Source organism: Oncorhynchus keta, chromosome 14 (assembly GCF_023373465.1).
Source record: "Oncorhynchus keta strain PuntledgeMale-10-30-2019 chromosome 14, Oket_V2, whole genome shotgun sequence".
NCBI classification, from domain to species: Eukaryota; Metazoa; Chordata; class Actinopteri; order Salmoniformes; family Salmonidae; genus Oncorhynchus; species Oncorhynchus keta.
The window spans coordinates 57,291,224-57,315,430 of record NC_068434.1 but is presented as its reverse complement, the minus strand read 5'-3'; the positions used below and the strand labels follow the sequence as shown (position 1 = coordinate 57,315,430).

General features: G+C 41.1%; 1 protein-coding gene across 1 annotated transcript in view; it reads right to left on the bottom strand.

Annotated features, from left to right (window-relative positions):
- Positions 1 to 24,207, bottom strand: part of LOC118393653 (CD151 antigen-like) — a 47,132-nt gene that overhangs the window by 16,731 nt on the left and 6,194 nt on the right. The window contains exons 2-3 of the mRNA XM_035786550.2: positions 22,220 to 22,316; positions 10,255 to 10,446 (exon numbers count right to left, since the gene is read on the bottom strand). Of these exons, the coding sequence (XP_035642443.1) occupies positions 10,255 to 10,446; positions 22,220 to 22,315 (288 nt within the window). The 5' untranslated portion in view covers position 22,316. The remainder of the gene's footprint in view (positions 1 to 10,254; positions 10,447 to 22,219; positions 22,317 to 24,207) is intronic.

Genomic DNA, 24,207 nt, shown 5'->3' with positions numbered 1-24,207 from the left:
AGGCTTTATGAATATGAACGAAGGCTATGCTTCATCGGTTTATGCATGGCTTTCTCGCCCAAAAGTGATTTGAATTGCCTAAAAACGCCAGGGGACTAATAATGAAAGAGAACAAACAACATCAATAGGTTATAGACAAATCAAATGACAAGTTTAATTAAGTTGCAGGCCAGGTAAATCCCTCCAAGCAAGCAAGAAAACCAAATGGCCAATAACCTATCCTCATTTATCCTACTGACCTATCATAAAAGCTTTAATACAAGTTAAAGTTATGAACGTGTTGGCTTGGGCAGTATACCGTATGTACTGTATACAGGGGTATTTGAAAAAAGCCACGGGGCAGTTTGTTAAAACGATTTATTGGAAATGTTTCAATACATTTGAATATTTGTAGCTACTTTAAAGTTAATACCTAAAGTCAATTTGTGCAATACATTAGGAGATAAAGCAGATTGCGTTCTTCATTTTACCGGTCACATTATTTGATATTATGAAGCTTACCATAGTTCTCCAGAACAGTTGAGCCAGTCACGTGTTTGTTTGTAAATAGCACAAAGGGAGACTGCGGAGTGTGTTGTGCGGCACCCATGAGCTGGATGAGTTTTCTGCACAAGCTGCCACTCTTTCCATGTGCTTCCTAATAGCATTTTCTTCCTCCTCCATTATTCTCTCCTCTGCTCTGAGTACACATGCTGCTCTTCCTTCAGAAGTTCACTTTATCATCTTTCAATTTCATTTGTAAATTTTCCCACTCACCACAAATTACATTCGGGAGCTACTCGCTATGCTTGCATGACTTTATGAGTTGGATTTGCCTGTCTTTATGTTCGTTTACACTTGTTAGCATTTAGCTAATAGCGTCTATGTGATTTCGCTATTAGTTAGTGCAAATTTTGTTCACATTCTGGTAATAGAGCCACAATTGGGTATTCTTGCATTTTCCGCCCCCTTGTGTGCAATGCTGGTAATACCATAAATCACAGGATGAGAGAAGGATGGTATGACGATATGAAAATCTGGGCACCGCCCAAGCCTAATGAGCAGTAGCTTATTTCACAAATAGTCTAGCCTACGAAGGTATTGCGCTAAAGTTGTGACTCAAAAGAATAACGACAATGGAAGTCTATAGCCCAAGCCTAGGCATAGACTATTCTCAATCAAAGCTTTATGACAGAACTAACACAATTATTTGTAGAAAAAAGGAAAGTGCTGTTAGGGTACACAATAATAGGTCTTTGTAGATATTTGGTAAAGGGGGTAAATTCGTCATCAAAAAGAAAGGAGAATCAAGGGACTCTTCATATAATTAATTAAAATGTATTTATTTATATGGCATGTTCAATGAAGCAACGACTTAAAAACTCAGCACATTTCAGCTGCATGGCCAAAGATACGATGAAACGTCTTCTTTTGAACAAAATATTTTCCAATCACCCCTGATTGAGGAGGGAGTGGTCACAGAACAGCCCAAATTCATTAGACAACACCTAGTAAACAACACTAGGCATTCAAAAAGTTAAATAGATCTGTTATCTAAATGCACAACAAGGTCAGAAGCATTAGAAATACTAGAAAAAAATAGGTAGTTCTAGCCTTGAATGAGAGTGGGCAAAATACTGAGAATAGGAGTGCCATACATTTTCTACACTGAAAAAAATCTATAAACGCAACATAGTGTTGGTCCCATGTTTCATGAGCAGAAATAATAAGATCCCAGAAATGTGGTTCTCTTTCCTTTTTGAAAACAATATTATTATTTTTTATTATACTGAGGCATAAATTATTATCCAGTTCTGAAGACGGTAGAGCATATATAAATATATCACATATACAGTTGAAGTCGGACGTTTACATACACTTAGGTTGGAGTCATTAACTCGTTTTTCAACACTCCACAAATGTCTTGTTAACAAACTATAGTTTTGGCAAGTCGGTTAGAACATCTACTTTGTACATGACAAGTAATTTTTCCAAAAATTGTTTACAGACAGATTATCTCACTTATAATTCACTATATCACAATTCCAGTGGGTCAGAAGTTTACATACCCTAACTTGACTGTGCCTTTATACAGCTTGGAAAATTCCAGAAAATGATGTCATGGCTTTAGAAGCGTCTGATAAATGATGTCAATTAGCCTGAATCAAAGGCCAACCTTCAAACTCAAATTTCATCAAGATTTGTCCAGTTGCATTCGATTTCCTCACTGTAGCCCAACTGACATTTTTGGAGTTTAAAAAAAAACGATCATTTAGATACATTTTTTTAAGGGGGGTTCCAATAGGGGCGATAGCATCGTATATCACAATGTTTTATTGGTACATAATCACGATAGGACAAAGATTGACATCTCTCAACCCAAACACACACACACACACACACACACACACACACACACACACACACACACACACACACACACACACACACACACACACACACACACACACACACACACACCTCTGTGACAGCTGCTGAGAGGCAAGACATCAGAGGTCGTTCACACAGATTTGACAGCAGTCGTCTCGTCCTTAAGGACAGGGTTAAGTTACGCGCACGCACACAGACACACGCACAGACTCACACCCCTCTTCTCTCTTTTCCTTCTTAACCATCTCTCCACTCCCTCCCCCCTGACAAGTTCATTCCTTCAGCATGATTCATCGGCCTAATCTTAACTCCTTGGGATGCACTCTGCATTCCAACACTCAAACACACAAAACACACAGCATATGCTTGGGATCAAACGTAGACATTTAGTAGAGGCGCATCTAGAACAGGAGCTGATAACAAAATAGTTTGAGAAACCTTACCCAATGTGAATGAATAATACTGAATTAGGCCGTTTCAACTACTCTTCCCTTGTACCTTCACTAAGGAATATAACGCTCAAAAGGTCAGGGTAAGGACTGGATAGAGATCCTATTATTACTAAATAACAAAAATCATTGAAGTGTTAGTATTGGTTTCCTCAAAATTCCATGTTCAATTTGATATGGAAAACAATTGTCCTATGTGAATACCTATATATCACTTGAATTCAAATTTTGCCATGCAGGTCATTGCATGCCAAAACCAGACGCGCCACAGAGGCTGATGACCGAGTTCTATTCCTCACCGACCTAAAATTATTTGGCAACATGTTGTCAGCAGGCATTGGTCTAGACATCATTTGCAACATGTCTAAAAGAGGGAAAAAAAGTCTACAAGGTATTGTTGTCATTCTGAGACAAGGGCACCTTACCACCTATTGCTTTAGAGTAATCAATGTGAATGTTTTCTATGGCCACCACAGTATAGTAATGAAAGTGTTATTGTAAATGACAGTCATTCATAACCCATTCACATTGAATTACTTCTAAGGTGAGGAAAACAACCAATTCTCATTTGGGTGCAATACCCCTTTAAGTTTGCCTCTGCTTCCAGCACAGTTCTGCTCTGTATATGACAGCCTTGTAGGGCTCTGGCCAGTCAGAGTATGAGGTCAGTTTCTCCGTTCATTGCCTCTGGGGTTTTCTGACTCAGCCAGTGGTATAAATTTTGTCTGTTTGGAAGGAAAACAGTTTCCCTCCACTCTCTGTGCCACCTCCCTGTCAATTCTGCCCAGAAGAATGGACTGTGCTCATACCAAACCCCTCTTTATGCGAGCGCTCTCTCTCCTTCTGTGCTCACCTTCTGTGAGCACACTCTCCCCTTCTGTGCTCACCTTCTGTGAGCTCTTTCTCTCCGTTCTATGCTCTCCTTATGTGAGCTCTCTCTCCACTTCTGTGCTCTCCTTTTGTGAGCCCGCTCTCCCCCTTCTGTGCTCTCCTTCTATGAGCTCCCTCCTATGTGCTCTCCTTCTATGAGCTCTCTCTCTCTCCTTCTGTACTCTCCTTCTGTGAGCGCTCTCTCTCTCCTTATGTGCTCTCCTATGAGCTCTCTCCTGTGCTCTCCTTCTGCGAGCTTGCTTTCCTTCTGTGGCACACATCAACTCCATCATCCCAGACAACCCACTCCAATTTGCATACCGCTTGTCTACAGAAGATGTTGTCTCAATTACACTCCACACTGCCCTTTCCCACCTGGACAAAAGGAATACCTATGTGAGAATGCTGTTCATCGACTACAGCTCAATCAATGTTCAACACCATAGTGCCCTCCAAGCCAGTCGCCAAGTTCGGGACCCTGGGACTGAACACCTCCCTCCGCAACTGGATCCTGGACTTCCTGATGGTGATGAGAGTAGGTAACCACACCTCTGCCATTATGACCCTCAACATGGGGCTGCCCTGGGCTGTGTGCTTAGCTCCCTCCTGTACTCCCTGTTTACCCACGAATGTGTGGCCACACACAACTCCAACTCCATCATCAAGTTTGCTGACAACACGGTGGTGGTAGGCCTGATCACCATCGGCGATGAGACAGCCTACAAGGAGGAGATCGGATACCTCTCTCTACACTTCAGCAAGACCAAGGGGCTGATCATGGTATACAGAAAACGTGGGGATGTATACTCCCCCCCCCCTCCCCCCACCAACACAGTCATGGAGAAGGCAAGGAAGTGCCAGAGGGTGGTGCGGACGGCCCAGCTCATCGCTGGGGGGAGCTCCCACTCATCCAGGACGTACATGCCGGGTGGTGTCTGAGAAAGGCCCGGAAAATTGCCAAAGACTCCAGCCACCTGAGACATGGACTGTTCTCCAAGCTCCCATCCGGCAGGCAGTACCAATGCATCAAGGCACAGACCAACAGGCTAGTAACCAGCTTCTATCCCCTGGGCACAAGACTTAAAATGGCTAACAGCTTACTGCTCTCCCTCTCCCACAGCCTATCCACACTGACTATGCCCATCCACAGGTCTCTACCCACTCAGACACACACACACCTTCACTGTCACTCTTACTCACATGCAAATACTCAAAACACCCATTACTGACACCACACAATTATTATTGATTAGATGCATTACTACCATTACACAGCTGTTCATAGATTATTGATTTCCATTACCATTAGTATTAACTGTATCTTGCTACTGGTCACTATCAATCCAGTTTACATGTATATATTACCATAAGTATTTATATATTCTGGTTACCAGTCACATTTCAGACCTGTTTCCATGTCTATCCTACTACTAGCCACGTTGATGTATAAACCTACCTCAACCACCCCAGTATCCCTGCATATTGAATACAGGTACCGGCTCTGACACTTGTATTCTTGTGTTTCTTCAACTTATATCTTACTTGTGTTTTTTTTAAATTATATTTTAGATTATTTCAATCTCACAAATTATCAAGGAACCCACCACATACAACCTTAAATCCATAAACATGGGCACCCTCATAGACATTATCCTGACCAACTTGCCCTCCAATTACACCTCTGCTGTTTTCAATCAGGATCTCAGCCTCAGTGCCTGCATGTGCTATGGATCCGCAGTCAAACTTTCCCCCTCATCACTGTCACACGCTCCCTAAAACACTTCTGCGAGCAGGCCTTTCTAATCGATCTGGCCCAGGTATCCTGGAAGGATATTGACCTCATCCCATCGGTAGAGGATGCCTGGTCGTTCTTTAAAAGTAATTTCCTCGTCATCTTAAATAAGCATGCCCCTTTCAAAAAATGTAGAAATAAGAACAGATATTACCATTGGTTCACTCCATACCTGACTGCCCTTGATCAGCACAAAAACATCCTGTGCCGGACTGCACTAGCATCGAATAGTCCCCGAGATATGCAACTGTTCAGGGAAGTCAGGAACCAATACTTGCAGTCAGGCAGGAAAGCAAAGGCTAGCTTTTTCAAACAAAAATTTGCATCCTGTAGCTCCAACTCCCAAAATTTTTGGGACACTGTAAAGTCCATGGAGAATAAGGGCACCTCCTCCCAGCTGCCCACTGCACTGAGGCTAGGAAACACTGTCACCACCGATAAATCCACGATAATCGAGAATTTCAAGAAGCATCTCTCTACGGCTGGCCATGCTTTCCTCCTGGCTACCCCAACCCCTGAGATCCCTAAAGACTGGAAAGCTGCCGCGGTCATCCCCCTCTTCAAAGGGAGTGACACTCTAGACCCAAACTGTTACAGACCTATATCCATCCTGCCCTGCCTTTCTAAAGTCTTCGAAAGCCAAGTTAGTAAACAGATCACTGACCATTTCGAATCCCGCTGTACCTTCTCCGCTGCGCAATCCGGTTTCCGAGCTGGTCATGGGTGCACCTCAGCCACGCTCAAGGTATTAAATGATATCATAACCACCATCGATAAAAGACAGTACTGTGCAGCAGTCTTCATGCACCTGGCCAAGGCTTTTGACTTTGTCAATCACTGTATTCTTATTGGCAGACTCAACAGCCTTGGTTTCTCAAATGACTGCCTCGCCTGGTTCACCGACTACTTCTCAGAGTTCAGTGTGTCAAATCAGAGGGCCTGTTGTCCGGCAGTCTCTATGGGGGTACCACAGGGTTACATTCTCAGGTCGACTCTTTTCTCTGTATATATCAACAATGTCGTTGCGGGTGATTCCCTGATCCACCTCTCCGTTTTGTTCATCACGTTTAGCTACAAAAAAAAAAAAACTGTATCCAGGAGTGTAATTATCCCGCAAGCTCATTAGCATAACACAACGTTAACTATTCATGAAAATCGCAAATGAAATGAAATAAATATATTAGCTCTCAAGCTTAGCCTTTTGTTAACAACACTGTCATCTCAGATTTTCAAAATATGCTTTTCAACCATAGCAAAACAAGCATTTGTGTAACAGTATTGATAGCTAGCGTAGCATTTAGCGTTAGCATTCAGCGGGCAACATTTTCACAAAAACAAGAAAAGCATTCAAATAAAATCATTTACCTTTGAAGAACTTTGGATGTTTTCAATGAGGAGACTGTCAGTTAGATAGCAAATGTTCAGTTTTTCCTGAAAGATTCTTTGTGTAGGAGAAAACGCTCCGTTTTGTTCGTCACGTTTGGCTACCATAAAAAAAAGAAAATTCAGTCATCAAAACGCCAAATTTTTTCCAAATTAACTCCATAATATCGACTGAAACATGGTAAACGTTGTTTAGAATCAATCCTCAAGGTGTTTTTCACATATCTCTTCGATGATATATCGTTCGTGGAAGTCTCCTCTCTCCTCTGAATCACATGGCTAAATGCGTGCCGCTGAAGATTACGCACCAATTTCGACAAAGGACACCGGGCGGACACCTGGTAAATGTAGTCTCTTATGGCCAATCTTCCAATGATATGCCTACAAACACGTCACAATGCTGCAGACACCTTGGGGAAACGGCAGAACGTGTAGGTTCGTTCAGAGCGCATTCACAGCCATATAAGGAGACAATGGAAAACAGCGCCTCAAAAATTTTGCTCATTTCCTGTTTGAAGTTTCATCTTGGTTTCGCCTGCAGCATCAGTTCTGTGGCACTCACAGATAAACTTTGCAGTTTTGGAAACGTCAGAGTGTCTTCTTTCCAAAGCTGTCAATTATATGCATAGTCAAGCATCTTTTCGTGACAAAATATCTTGTTTAAAACGGGAACGTTTTTCATCCAAAAATTAAAATAGCGCCCCCTAAATCCAACTGGTTAATGATGTCTGTGAGTATAACAGAGCTCACATGGCAGGTGAAAACCTGAAAAAAATCCAACCAAGAAATGGGATATCTGAGGTTTGTAGTTTTTCAAAGCTTGGCCTACCGAATACAGTGTCTATGGAGTCAAGTTGCACTTCCTACATTTCCACTAGATGTCAACCGTCTTTAGAAACTGGTTTGAGGATTCTACTATAAAAGAGGGGCTCATGAGACCTGTTTGAGTCAGTGGTCTGGCAGAGTGTCTCAGGCTCGTGACGCGCGCTCCCAACAGAGTTAGCTCTTGTTCCAGTGCTTTTCTTCAAATCAAATCAAATCAAATGTATTTATATAGCCCTTCGTACATCAGCTGATATCTCAAAGTGCTGTACAGAAACCCTGCCTAAAACCCCAAACAGCAAACAATGCAGGTGTAAAAGCACGGTGGCTAGGAAAAACTCCCTAGAAAGGCCAAAACCTAGGAAGAAACCTAGCTAGGAACCGGGCTATGTGGGGTGGCCAGTCCTCTTCTGGCTGTGCCGGGTAGAGATTATAACAGAACATGACCAAGATGTTCAAATGTTCATAAATGACCAGCATGGTCGAATAATAATAAGGCAGAACAGTTGAAACTGTTCAGACATAGGAATTAGACATAGGAATTCTCCGGCTGGAAGCTTATTGATGTTCTATGTTAAAAACATTCTAAAGAATGATTCCATACGTCGTTTGACTTGTTTCTACGACCTGTAACGGAACTTTTCAAATTTTTGTCTGGAAGAAGTGCTCACGCCTCATGAAGATGGATTACTGGGCTGAACACGACTTTTTTCCCCCTATTGTGTTATTGACTGTACGTTTGTTTATTCCATGTGTAACTCTGTGCTGTTGTTTGTGCCACACTGCTTTGCTGTATCTCAGGTCACAGCTGTAAATAAGAACTTGTTCTCAACTGGCCTACCTAACTTCTTCAAGATACTTTTAATTTTTGGATAAAAAAACTTTCCCGTTTAAACAAGATAACAACAAAGCATATAGGCATATCATTGAAGTGGCTATTTGGACATAAATTATGGACTTTATGGAACAAATCAGTCATTTATTGTCGCTAAACATCGGGTTGCCATGTTTCTGTCGATATTATGGAGTTAATTTGGAAAAAAGTTTGCGTTTTAATGACTTAATTTTCGTATTTTGTCTTACCCAAACGTGATGAAGAAAACGGAGCGATTTGTCAACACAAATAATATTTTTGTAAAAACTGAACATTTGCTATCTAACTGAGAGTCTCCTCATTGAAAACCTCTGAAGTTCTTCAAAGGTAAATTATTTTATTTGACTGCTTTTCTGGTTTTTGTGAAAATGTTGCATGCTGAATGTCAGGCATAATCCTATGCTAGGCTATCAATACTGTTACACAAATGCTTGTTTTGCTATGGTTGAGAAGCATATTTTTTAAAATCTGAGATGACAGTGTTGTTAACAAAAGCCTAAGCTTGAGAGCAAATAGATTTATTTCATTTCATTTGCGATTTTCATGAATAGTTAACGTTGCGTTATACTAATGAGCTTGCGGATAGATTTACACAATCCTGGATACAGGATTCTTTTCGTAGCTAAACGTGACGCAGAAAACGGAGCGATTTGTCCTAAACAAATAATCTTTCAGGAAAAACTGAACATTTGCTATCTAACTGAGAGTCTTCTCATTGAAAACATCCGAAGTTCTTCAAAGGTAAATTATTTTATCTGAATGCTTTTCTGGTTTTTGTGAAAATGTTGCCTGCTAAATGCTACGCTAAATACTACACTAGCTATCAATATTGTTACACAAATGCTTGTTTTGCTATGGTTGAGAAGCATATTTTGAAAATATGAGACGACAGTGTTGTTAACAAAAGGCTAAGCTTGAGAGCTAGCATATTGATTTAATTTCATTTGCGATTTTCATGAATAGTTAACGTTGCGTTATGGTAATGACATTGAGGCTGTAGTGACGATCCCGGATCCGGGATGGCTCGACGCAAGAAGTTAATCACTACATTGTTGGGAAAGAGCTCTCAATGTAAGAATTAATTGTATATTTATATAGCCGTTCTTACATCAGCTGATATCTCAAAGTGCTGTACAGAATCCCAGCCTAAAACCCCAAACAGCAAGCAATGCAGGTGTAGAAGCACGGTTGCTAGGAAAAACTCCCTAGAAAGGTCAAAACCTAGGAAGAAACCTAGAGAGGAACCAGGCTATGAGGGGAGGCCAGTCCTCTTCTGGCTGTACCAGGTGGAGATTATAACAGAACAAGGCCAAGATGTTCAAATGTTCATAAATGACCAGCATCGTCAAATAATAATAATCACAGTAGTTGTTGAGGGTGCAGCAAGTCAGCACCTCAGGAGTAAATGTAGGTTGGCTTTTCATAGCCGATCATTAAGAGTATCTCTACTGCTCCTGCTGTCTCTAGAGAGTTGAAAACAGAAGGTCTGGGACAGGTAGCACGTCCGGTGAACAGGTCAGGGTTCCATAACTGCAGGCAGAACAGTTTCATGTTGTGTTACAGTGTGGAGGATTGGGAGTTTGCGTCCTGGTTGGGACAGAGTTTCCACTTGTGTCACCCATGTGTGCGTGTGAGTGAATGCGTGAACGCGTGTTCATGCAAACTTCTGTGCAAAATTGAGGGTCAACACTTACCACTCTCAGCAGCCTCCTCTGCTCCTTGAAGGTGGCGCAGCAGCCCAGCACTCCAGTCACCATGACGATGGCCCCGGCAAGGATTAGGATATAGGCGGAGGCGGCGTAGGTCGCGGAGGAGAGCAGGCTGATGTAGTCGCTCTTCTCCACCAGCGTCCAGATGCCCACTGCCATCACCACGCCCCCCGCCAGCTGGGAGGACAAAGTACAGAGGAAGAATTAGACACACAGGCTAGTAGGTAGTGGGCTGACACCGAAAACAGTGAAGTTGGGAGGAGCTGAGTTTTTGTATTTGTTATTTGTATTTTTTTCATTTAACCGTTATTTTACCAGGTAAGTTGACTGAGAACACGTTCTCATTTACAGCAACGACCTGGGGAATAGTTCAAGACGAGAGGGATGAATGAGCCAATTGTAAACTGGGGATTATTAGGTGACCATGATGGTTTGAGGGCTGGATTGGGAATTTAGCCAGGACACCGGGGTTAACACCGCTACTCTTACAATAAGTGCCATGGGATCTTTAATGACCTCAGAGAGTCAGGACACCCGTTTAACGTCCCACCCGGAAGACGGCACCCTACACAGGGCAGTCACCAATCGCCCTGGGGCATTGGGATATGTTTTAGACCAGAGGAAAGAGTGCCTCCTACTGGCCCTCCAACACCACTTCCAGCAGCATTTGTTCTCCCATCCAGGGACTGACCAGGACCAACCCTGCTTAGCTTCAGAAGCAAGCCAGCAATGGTATGCTGCTGTCTACGACAATTAAATATTTTTATGATTACTGTAAAATTGGTTGTCACCTTCAATTCTTGCAAAAAGGTACATTTGAGAAAGTACATCTCAAAAGTCTTCAGGTTATTTCGCAAACTGCTAAACTTGGAACCAATTAGAACTCCTGCACATACCCCTCTTGATGAAGGCAGCCAAGATGTTAACACAACCTCTGACGTGCTTTCAGGATCTAACGTTAGTTCCCAAAGACTGAAATGAGATAAATATCGGTTTTCGAGTGCACTTGAAATATGCAGCATGCAATATGAATGGTCCTGATCATATGGAGTGTTAACAATTGAAAGCTCGCCAATGTTACAGTTGACTAGACTAGCCTAGCCAGCTAATACTGTAAATGTCAATGTGCCTGCTCAGGAAGCTAGCGTTTCATTAGCTATCTCTGTAAGTGAATTCAATAAAGAATCATGCTTTGGCATGATTGCCTGATTTCAAGGAACTAGCTGGAGGATTAAATAAACAACCAATCAAATAATTAGCATAGAAACCCAGATATACAGAGCATTCGGAAATTATTCAGACCTCTTTACTTTTTCCACATTTTGTTACGTTACAGTCTTATTCTAAAATGGATCAAAATACATGTTGTTTTCCTCAATCTACACACTATAACCCATAATGACAAAGCGAAAACAGGTTTGTCAAAATGTACCTTATTTACACAAGTATTCAGACCCTTTGATATTAGACTCAAATTGAGGTGCATCCTGTTTCCATTGATCATCCTTGAGATGATTTTACAACTTGATTGGAGTCCACCTGGGGTAAATTCAATTGACTGGACATGACGTGATGATTGGCATATATAATACACTGCTCAGAAAAATAAAAGGGAACACTTAAACAACACAATGTAACTCCAAGTCAATCACACTTCTGTGAAATCAAACTGTCCACGCACCACTGATTGACAATAAATTGCACATGCGGTTGTGCAAATGGACAGGTGGAAATTATAGGCAATTAGCAAGACACCCCCAATAAAGGCGTGGTTCTGCAGGGGGTGACCACAGACCACTTCAGTTCCTATGCTTCCTGGCTGATGTTTTGGTCACTTTTGAATGTTGGCGGTGCTTTCACTCTAGTGGTAGCATGAGATGGAGTCTACAACCCACACAAGTGGCTCAGGTAGTGCAGCTCATCCAGCATGGCACATCAATGCGAGCTGTGGCAAGAAGGTTTGCTGTGTCTGTCAGCATAGTGTCCAGAGCATGGAGGCGCTACCAGGAGACTGGCCAGTGCATCAGGAGACGTGGAGGAGGCCGTAGGAGGGCAACAACCCAGCAGCAGGACCGCTACCTCTGCCTTTGTGCAACGAGGAGCAGGAGGAGCACTGCCAGAGCCCTGCAAAATGACCTCCAGCAGGCCACAAATATGCATGTGTCTGCTCAAACGGTCAGAAACAGACTCCATGAGGGTGGTATGAGGGTCCGACGTCCACAGGTGGGGGTTGTGCTTACAGCCCAACACCGTGCAAGATGTTGGGAATTTGCCAGAGAACACCAAGATTGACAAATTCGCCACTGGCGCCCTGTGCTCTTCACAGATGAAAGCAGGTTCACACTGAGCACATGTGACAGACATGACAGAGTCTGGAGACCCCGTAGAGAACGTTCTGCTGCCTGCAACATCCTCCAGCATGACCGGTTTGGCGGTGGGTCAGTCATGGTGTGGGGTGGCATTTCTTTGGGGGGCCGCACAGCCCTCCATGTGCTCGCCAGAGGTAGCCTGACTGCCATTAGGTACCGAGATGAGATCCTCAGACCCCTTGTGAGACCATATGCTAGTGCGGTTGGCCCTGGGTTCCTCCTAATGCAAGACAATGCTAGACCTCATGTGGCTGGAGTGTGTCAGTAGTTCCTGCAAGAGGAAGGCAGTGATGCTATGGACTGGCCCGCCCGTTCCCCAGACCTGAATCCAATTGAGCACATCTGAGACATCATGTCTCGCTCCATCCACCAACACTACGTTGCACCACAGACTGTCCAGGAGTTGGCGGATGCTTTAGTCCAGGTCTGGGAGGAGATCCCTCAGGAGACCATCCGCCACCTCATCAGGAGCATGTCCAGGCGTTGTAGGGAGGTCATTCAGGCACGTGGAGGCCACACCCACTACTGTGCCTCATTTTGACATGTTTTAAGGACATTACATCAAAGTTGGATCAGCCTGTAGTGTGATTTTGCACTTTAATTTTGAGTGTGACTCCAAATCCAGACCGCCATGGGTTGATAAATTTGATTTCCATTGATAATTTGTGTGTGATTTTGTTGTCAGCACATTCAACTATGTAAAGAAAAAAGTATTGAATAAGAATATTTCATTCATTCAGATCTAGGATGTGTTATTTTAGTGTTTCCTTTATTTTTTGAGCAGTGTATATATATGTTGATATCAGGTCCCACAGTTGACAGCGCATATCAGAGCAAAAACCAAGCTATTAAGTCAAAGGAATTGTCCGGAGAGCTCCGAGACAGGATTGTGTCGAGGCACAGAACTGGGGAAGGGTACCAAAACATTTCTGCAGCATTGAAGGTCCCTAAGAACACAGTGGCCTCCATCATTGTTAAATGGAAGAAGTTTGGAACCACCAAGAACCGTCCCAGAGCTGGCCGTCCAGCCAAACTGAGCAATTGGGGGAGAAGGGCCTTGGTCAAGGAGATGGGAGAACCATCTCTGCAGCACCCCACCAATCAGACCTTTATAGAGTGGCCAGACGGAAGCCCCTCCTCAGTAAGAGGCATATGAGATCAGATCATGAGAAACAAGATTCTCTGGTCTGATGAAACCAAGATTGAACTCTTTGACCTGAATGCCAAGCATGACATCTGGAGAAAACCTGGCACCATCTCTATGTTGAAGCATGGTGGTGGCAGCATCATGCTGTGGGGATGTTTTTCAGCAGCATGGACTGGGAGGCAGTCAGGATCAAGGGAAAGATGAACGGAGCAAATTAGAGAGATCCAGAGTGCTCAGGACCTCAGACTGGGATGAAGGATCACCTTTCAAACAGGACAATGACCCTAAGCACACAGCCAAGACAACACAGGAGTGGACAAGTTTCTGAATGTCCTTGAGTGGCCCAGCCTGAGGTCAGACTTGAACACGATCGAACATCTCTGGAGACGTGAAAAAAGCTGTGCAGCGACGCTCCCCATCCAACCTGACAGAGCCTGAGAGGATCTGCAGAGAAGAATGTGAGAAACTCCCCAAATACAGGTGTGCCAAGCTTGTAGCATCATACCCAAGGCGGCTGTAATCAAAGGTGCTTCAACAAAGTACTGAGTAAAGGGTCTGAATACTTACGTAAATGTGATCAGTTTTTATTTTTTTATACATTTGAAAAAATATCTAAAAACCTATTTTTGCTGGGGTATTGTATGTAGATTGATGGGCAAAATGTTATTTAGTCCATTTTAGAATAAGGCTGTAATGTAACAAAATGTGGAAAAAGTGAAGGGGCACTGCATGTTTGAGTCAGTGGTGGAAAAAGTACCCAATTGTTATACTTAAGAAAAAGTAAAGATACCTTAACAGAAAATCACTTAAGTATGACTTGAGTACAAATCTAACAGTGTTTGGTTTTATGTATACTTAATATAAGGAATTTGAAATGATTTATACTTTTTACTTTTGATACTTAAGTAAACCAGACAGCACCATTTTCTTGTTTTTATTATTTACGGATAACCAGAGGTACACTCCAACACTCAGACATCATTTACAAACTAAGCATGTGTGTTAAGGGAGTCCACCAGATCAGAGGCAGTAGGGATGTTTTCTTGATAAGTGCATGGATTTTAGTACTTTTCAATCTCAGAGAAAATGCATGGAGTAAAAAGTACATCATTTTCTTTTGGAATGTAGTGAAGTGAAAGTTGTCAAAAATATAAAGAGTAAAGTACAGATACCCCCAAAAATGACTTAAGTAGTACTTCAAAGTATCTTTACACCACTGGTTAGAATGGAGGTTTAAATAAATGCATAAGCATATTAGCCAATACATATAGCATACCATGCAATCAAATATTTTCTAAAAATTGTTGTACAATGGGCTCTGCAATAACCCGAGTTTGATTTCTAAACCAGATGAGTCCTCAAATAGCAGCTACCCAACACCATGGTGGACATGCATAATGTTGGATGCATTGGAATATAAGGAATAGAGAATGATAAAGACCCTGTAGGATTATAAGAAAAAGCAGCTAGAAAACTACTGTTTAATTATGAAATACTAAATGTTCATTGAATGAGTACATTTACATGCACACAAATAATTTGATACTAAACGGATTATGGCAGTAGGCTGGTTATGGCGTTAGTCATGTAAACACCTCACTCTGCTTATCTTAAAATCGGCATACGGTCTTAATCGAAGTAAGCATGTGCTGATTAAAACGTGTTTTTGTGGGCAATCTTTCAAATTAATAAGACATGTAGATGCCTTAATCAGAGTAATAGCGGTGTATTTGATCTGCGTATGTTCGAGCACAAGCACTGGGAGCTTCTTTTAGCACAAGTGAAGTGAGTACAGAAAAACTGAAAGTATGCATTTTAGAAATAGTTTTCACATACAAACTGTATACATGTCTGAACTCAAGAATCAAATATTCTTCACAAAAATAAAATGGTCGTATTGGTAGAACGTTTCTGATTTCAGATGTGTCCATGTAAACAGGATTAAGGAAATCGTTCTGCTGGCAAAGCATGTAAATGTTTAAATCTAAATTATAATAATCTGACTATTCGCACTATTATTGTGTTCATGTAACCATACTCAATGTGAGTATATTTAGGTGTTTTAAATTAATAACTTTCCGACTAACATTCTAAAAGTTGACGCTGCCAAAATCTTGCCAACCCATTCCTTATTCTACTAACTATGACTGCGTGTGAGACATGTTTTCCATAACATACAGTACCAGTCAAAAGTTTGGACACACCTACTCATTCCACGGTTTTCCTTTTGGTCTACATTGTATGGTCTACATTGTAGAATAATAGTGAAGACATCAAAACTATGAAATAACACATCATGTAGTAACCAAAAAAAAGTGTTAAACAAATCCTAAAATATTTTACATTTGAGATTCTTCAAAGTAACCACCCTTTCCCTTGATGACAGCTTTGCACACACTTGGCAAAAACCTGGGCACCTGATGGGAACAATAGAATTCTCACCACGGCATGTTACAATAGTAAAATCATCTATTTGTCATCTGTTAAACTGAATTCAGTCTTTGAAATGCTCAAACAAGCACGTACGTGTATCTGTAGTTGGTGTTCTTCAAATCTAAACGCACTAGACTGTGTCAGACAAAACCCAGAAAATAGACAACATGCAAATGCACATGTCATCCCAATGTCTAAATAGTGACGGCAGGGCAAATTCAAATTGCAGTCAGATGGTTCTCCTCACAGGTGAGCGAATCAGCTCATGCTTAGTGAATAGTACTTGGTTGATCTCTGGGAGCAGGACACATGAGAGCTGAATAGATTATGTGAGAAAAAAAGTGAGACAAGAATGAATACAATAAACCATGACAGCAAAGGAATGTAGTTTGAGTTAGAAAATGAACATCCTGAAATCATCCTACTCCAAATATTGACAGGGATAATGTGGTTTTTTTCTTATTTGTCAGTATGAATGAAATTAGACGGTCCTGCCTTGATGAATGACTGTATTAGCTTTACACTACTTGTCCTGCAGATTTCTTTAGTCTTAAATTATTACTTGGAATAGACTGATATCTGAAATGGTCCTTGTCCCTGAATGACATGCAAGCTAGTGATAAAGCCCCAGTACCTTCAGAAAGTATTCATACCCCTTTATTTGTTCCACATTTTGTGTTACAGCCTGAATTCAAAATGGATTAAATAATGAAAGTGAAAACATGATTTTAGAAATCTTTGCAAATTTATTGAAAATTAAATATGGAAATCTCATTTAGATAAGTATTCACATCCCTGAATCAAGACATGTTAGAATCACATTCGTCATTTACAGATGTGAGTCTTTCTGGGTATGTCTCAAAGAGCTTTGTACACCTGGATTGTACAATATTTGCCCATTATTCTTTTGAAAGTTCTTCAAGATCTGTCAAATTGTTTGTTGATCATTGCTAGACAACCATCTTTAAGTCTAGCCATAGATTTTCAATCTGATATTAGTCAAAACTGCAACTCAGCCACTCAGGAACATTCACCATCTTCTTGATTTTTTATACTGAAAAATTTCCCAGTCCTTAATTAATGTTTACAACCATACCTATAATATGATGCAGCTACCAATACACTTGAAGATATGGAAAGTGGTACTCTGTAATGTGTTGTATTCTATTTGCCCCAAACATTACCCTTTGTATTCAGGACAAACAATTAATTGCTTTGCCACATTTTTTGCAGTATTACGTTACTGCCTTGTAACAAACAAGATGCATGTTTTAGAATATTTTTATTCTGTAGAGGCTTCCTTCTTTCCACTCTGTCAGTTAGGTTAGTATTGTGGAGTAACTATAATTTTGTTAATCCATTGTCAGTTCTCCTATCACAGCCATTAAAACTCTAACTGTTTTAAAGTCACCATTGGCCTGGTGAAATCCCTGAGTGGTTTCCTTCCTCACCGGCAACTGAGTTAGGAAAGACACTTGTATCTTTCTAGTGACTGGGTGTATTGACACAATTTCCAAAGTGTAATTAATAACTTTAACATGCTAGTTGTTGTAGTTGTTGGGTGGCTTCACTGCAAGTATATTGTATGTTTTGGATTCAATAAAATAAATAAAAACTTTACCATACTCAAAGGGATATTCAATGTCTGATTTTTTGAACCCATCAAATAAAAAATACTTTACCTGAGAAGTCGGCGGGAGATAACTCTTGAGCATGGATAACGTGATTGGCAGATGTTTTCAGCAGAGATAGTACCATGGATAGTACACAATGCAATGCTTGATTGGTTTACAGTTTAGTACTCGGCTGCCAATCGACTACACAACATTTTTAAAAGTGTATTTTTCCATATATTGAGACCTCCTATGTGTTTTAATCAAATCAACTATATTCACTGAGCTTGTCTGATGTTTTAAGCACACTCTTGAACTAAATAATTAAGACACACAAATGACTAGAGGGAGTCCAACCAGCAATTGATTTGATTGCTTTTAGGCTATGGATGAGAAAGTTTACTTATAATTTCCAAACGTTTAGGTCAGTTGTATGCTGCTTAACGATCTATTAATAACAGCAAGGGTTGCATTAAATAGGCTCAATATTTTTCACTGGTACATTTGCTAATATTCAATTCATACGCACATAAAACAAACAAAAGCATTCACTTTGAGAATTGATAGGCTACATATAGGCCATTCATATATAGCTTATACACAGCATAGTTCAATTTATCGAATCAGTTGTTATCTTGCGCAAACCGTGAGCAACACCTGTCAAACGCAGATATTTCTCTGAAAACACAGGGATGTTAGAATAACTATGGGGCTAGAATAACTGCAGGTTATAGCTTGTCATTCATTGCATGATGCTTGGTGCTCACGGAATCAGTAGGCTATTAACCAAACACTCAAACAGGCAACAGAAGCAGAATCTGTCTTATTTATGTAGATTTATTGATGATTTATAAAGACCAGCCACATTAAACAGTTAGGCTATTGATTATAGACCTAATAAAGTTGGGAATTCCTCGCTCTTCACTTTTCTTAGACAATGAGGCAAGGGCTGTTTTCTCATGTCCTCATTCTGCTGCTGCCTCCGCCGCATTGTTCTTAACACCAATATGCTGGTTACCTTTGCTATTATGCACAATGCAACATGGTCTAGGAAAAGACACCAATTCAACAAAAGACTAATGTGTTCCTGAATTGAGGACAGCAACCACTATCCAACGAGGGGAGAAAGAGCATTTGTTAAAAAAACATAGTATTTTTATTAGTGTTGCACAGTTGTTCTTATGTAATATAACCATACACAGTTGAAGTCAGAGGTTTACATACACCTTAGCCAAATACATTTAAACTCAGTTTTTCACAATTCCTGACATTTAATCATAGTATAAATTCCCTGTCTTAGGATGCCCACTTTATTTTAAGAATGTGAAATGGCAGAATAATATTAGAGAAAATTATTTATTTCAGCTTTTATTTCTTGCATCACATTCCCAGTGGGTCAGAAGTATACATACACTCAATTACTGTTTGGTAGCATTGCCTTTAGATTGTTTAACTTGGGTCAAACGTTTTGGATAGCCTTCCACAAGCTTCCCACAATAAATTGGGCGAATTTTGGCCCATTCCTCCTGACAGAGCTGGTGTAACTGAGTCAGGTTTGTAGGCCTCCTCACTCGCACATGCTTTTTCAGTTCTGCCCACAAATTTATATACAATTGAAGTCAGAGCTTTGTGATGACCACTCCAACACCTTGACTTTGTTGTCCTTAAGCCATTTTGCCACAACTTTGGAAGTATGCTTGAGGTCATTGTCCATTTGGAAGACCCATTTGCGACCAAGCTTGAACTTCCTGACTAACGTCTTGAGATGTTGCTTCAATATATCCACATAATCGTTCTACCTCATGATGCCATCTATTTTGTGAAGTGCCCCAGTCCCTCCTGCAGCAAACCACCCCCACAACATGATGCTGCCAAAGCCGTGCTTCACAGTTGGGACAGTGTTCTTCAGCTTGCAAGCCTCCCCTTTTTCCTCCAAACATAACGATGGTCATTATGGCCAAACAGTTCTATTTATGTTTCATCAGAACAGAGGACATTTCTCCAAAAAGTACGATCTTTGTCCCCATGTGCAGTTGCAAACCGTAGTCTGGCTTTTTTATGCCGGTTTTGGAGCAGTGGCTTCTTCCTTGCTGAGAGGCCTTTCAGGTTTTATCAATATGGGACTTCTTTTACTGTGGATATAAATACTTTTGTACCCGTTTCCTCCAGCATCTTCACAAGGTCCTTTGATGTTGTTCTGGGATTGATTTGCACTTTTCACACCAATCATCTCTAGGAGGCAGAACGCTTCTCCTTCCTGAGCGGTATGACAGTTGCGTGATTCCATGGTGTTTATGCTTGCATACTATTGTTTGTACAGATGAACGTGGTACCTTCAGGCATTTTGAAATTGCTCCCAAGGATGAACCAGACTTGTGGAGGTCTGCAATTGTTTTTCTTAGGTCTTGGCTGATTTCTTTTGATTTTCCCACAATGTCAAGCAAAGAGGCACCGAGTTTGAAGGTAGGTCTTGAAATACATCCACAGGAACACCTCCAATTGACTTAAATTATCTCAATTAGCCTATCAGAAGCTTCTAAAGCCATGACATAATTTTCTGGAACTGTCCAAGCTGTTTAAAGACACAGTCAACTTAGTGTATGTAAACTTTTGACACACTGGAATTGTGACACAGTGAATTATAAGTGAAATAATCTGTCTGTAAACAAATGTTGGAAAACTTACTTGTGTCATGCACAAAGTAAATGTCCTAACCGACTTGCCAAAACTATAGTTGTGAACAAGAAATGAGTGGCGTGGTTGCAAAACAAATTTTAATGACTCCAACCTAAGTGTATGTAAACTTCCGACTTGAACTGTACAATTTCAGTAGCACGTCTAAGACTGATGGACTATGCCATCCCCATGGCCTCCACAATGGATCAGTCCACTACTGCCCGACTAAAGAAATCGCGGTCGACCAACAGCCTATTGACCAAACAATTGACCAGCCGACTAAACGGGGTGAGCCCTACAAATAAGTAAAAACCACTTCCTCCCTTGACATAGATCGATCATCTCAAAACTAAAGCAGATAGCTTGCTGCAGCCCACCACCTACAGTGGGAAACAAATGAACCACTGCCACCTTCAATTCTTATAGGCAATCATCCTTATGCAGTATTAAGAACTGTGGAACTGTTCCCATGATGTTAATGAAGATGGCAGTACTTGGTGTGTATTCTTCTTTAAACACAACATTACAGGCCTATATCAACTTAGAAAATACATCACCATCCACAGTTTGAATATGGTGAAAAGCGGTTAAATAGACTGTATACTACATTTACACTTGTACATCAGCAGATGTTGCAGCACTGCACCAAAAAAACGTGTCCTCGTGCCAACTCAATCACTTACACAGCTACTGATCTCCTTGTAATGCAAGGTCATTCATTCACTAAGAAGGGAGCAGAGGAGATGGGCGGCTATACACTCGATGTGAATGACAGTCAGTCTGTGAAATATACACAAACAGTCAGTCATGCTGTTGTTTATATACTGTAAGGCTGTTCCCGACCTTTCTCCTCCCACTGCTCTTCAAAGATTCCGCCATTAAGCTCCTAAAGTTGTCGGTAACAGGTTACACCAGCGGTCGGCAACCTTTTCCATTTGGAGTGCCAAGTTATCGTACAATTTCTACTTATCTGCGTGCAAGTTATGATTTTCATATGCACATTTTAGTAGTACACTATCATTTATTTTATAATAAAGTCTTCATATCTCAAAATCAATGATGTGTTAATCAAAATCCTATCAATGAGGTGTTAATCAAAATCTTAAATGAAAACGATTCAAATCTTAAAAGTAATTTCTATTGCCATTTCCAACATGTAAAAATAGCCTACATAAAGCCAACAAATAAAAACATTGCAGCCTGCAGGTAGAAAATATCCTGATAAAAATAAATATCCTATAAATCACATTGGCTACGCATGGCCGGTCTTCAAGGAACTTGCAACATTTTAAGAAATATTCTGGGCTATCAGAGAGTTTCCTGCACCAGTGAGGTCTGGACAGCGAGACACAGCTGTAGAATATTTTCACAAGGGATAAGAATAAGTAATGTTACAAGTTTTTAGGGGAAAACATGTATTTGAGCATATGTAGCAGCCTAGGAGGGCTATATTATTAGGTTTGCATTAGCAGACATCTTTTCTGGGATATGTATTAGGACAGCTGCCATCTCCCACAGTGTGGCAGACTAGCCGTTCAGTCTAGCGGTCTGGGAAGTTGTGTGTTGTGTGATAGTTGTGTGATAGGGAATGTGGGATGGAATGCCTGGTGGTGTTGTGTTGGTCTGTGGACACCAGAAAGATACAAAAACCCATATATCTCAGAGGAGATGTCCTCCCAGCATGAAAGTCACATGCAGGCAGACAGACTCACCCAGAAGAGGAAGTTGAATGTGAATAGGAGATACTTCAGACAAACGGTCCCGCATGTTTCCTTCTTCTCGTCGTACGCTGTCGCTGGTGCCCCCATGCTGCAGGAGAAAGAGAGAGGTGGGTTTAAAAGGTTCAAATAGTTAACCTTATATCTGTTGTTGTTTCTTTTAGGGCCAGTTCCCCAGACACAGAATAAGCCTATTTTTTGCTATCACAGATTGTTCTGGCAATTCTCAAATAAAAACTTAATTGGAGGAAGGATGTTTAACATGCTTTTTACTAGTGGTGCAACGGATCATAAAACTCACGGTTCGGATCTTATCACGGTTTTGAGTCACAAATCGGCTCATTTTTCAGATCAGCAAAAAGAAAGGGAGACAAATATAACTTTGCTTTCCATTTATTACTTAAAGAACACTTAAAGCGAGGAACTTTTCAATGTTTAAAAAAAATCTTAAAACAGTCAATACTCTGTTAAATTAAAGTGCAATGAGGCAATGATACCTTCTTCCTTTGAACAATAGTGAATTAAAAATAACCTGTGACCACATAAAAAAAAGAAAGCAAAGCAGACTTGAGCTTATAACTTCAAAGTATTTTTCATAGAACTATAATTGTGATAATAACATTTAATAAAAAACATTATTATTATTCCAAATCAAAAATTGATGATTCTTATAGCAATAGCATAGACTAAGATTAGACTGCAGTATATTTATTATTTAAGTAATTCACTCTCATTCTTTTTAAACCTCTTCAAGTGTTAAGAAAGATCACTGTATGTCCTCTGGTGTAGGGCAGGGTCTAGGTGAGACAGGGACTTTAACCTTGGATCCAGTGCAGTAGATCTATGAAGGTAGTCCTGTACATTAGGGGGGTACCTGGGGTTCAGGTCCTCTCTATAATGGCAGCCTTGACATCTTTAGTGATGGTGCCGTCGTCCTCACTTGGGGCCATGGATTGTAGAATCCTTGTTTTCAGAGGTAGGATCATGGACACAGACAGTGCAGTTTCAGTGCTCAATAGAGTTGTAATCGTTTTGAGGGGTTTGAGCACCTGGATGACCTCCTCTGCCACTTTCACGTCATCGTTAGACAAGGTGACGATGTCTTTACTTTTTTTCCAGGGTCTTGTCTGTCAGTGCAGAGTATACAGCTGCCTGCTGCTCAAGATAGCGCTCCAAAATGTCATAAGTGGAGTTCCATCTTGTTATGACATCGTGTATGAGCTTGTGGGTTGGTAGCTGTAGAATTTCTTGCTTGGTCTTAAGCACATGAGCGGCTGTTATGCGTCGGTGGAAAAAGGAAACCACCTTCCTGATCCTCCCAAGAAGGGCGGTCCATCTGGTTCACTGAGATTCCCCATTGGGATGCTAAATTGATCACATGTGCAAAGCAAGCTATCTGTGGCCCCAGTCCTGCTTCAATCACTGCATTTACTTGGTTTTTGGCATTATCTGTGGTGATTGGGATATTGCTATTGGGCCTCTCTAGCTTCCACTCTGCTACTGCTCCGAGCAGTACCTGTGACAGATTTGTCACTGTGTGACTCTCGTGCCTGTAGCACCGGACTTCGCATCTCCCACTCCTCTGTGGTGTAGTGAGCAGTCACACTGACATAGCTTTCCATTGCCCTGGAGGTCCACCCGTCTGTGGTGAGGGCAACAGAGGATGCCTTGGATAATTTTTCAACAATTTATCTTTTCCTGTTCATAAAGATCTGGCATGATCTTCATACTGAAGTGGGTGTGTGAGGGGCATTTCATAGCATGGCTCAAGCACTTTCACCATATTTTTAAACCCTTAATTTTCCACAACAGAGTATATATAGCCTCATGTCTGCAGCGATAAACATCAATAGATGTGGTGATGGCTTTAGTCCAGTCTGATTCTGCAGCAAAGGACTGCTTAAATGCCGCGGGGAGAAGTTGTTGCATCTTGGCTGAGTTGTCTCCTGTCACTGACACACTAGGGAGATGATACTTTAAAT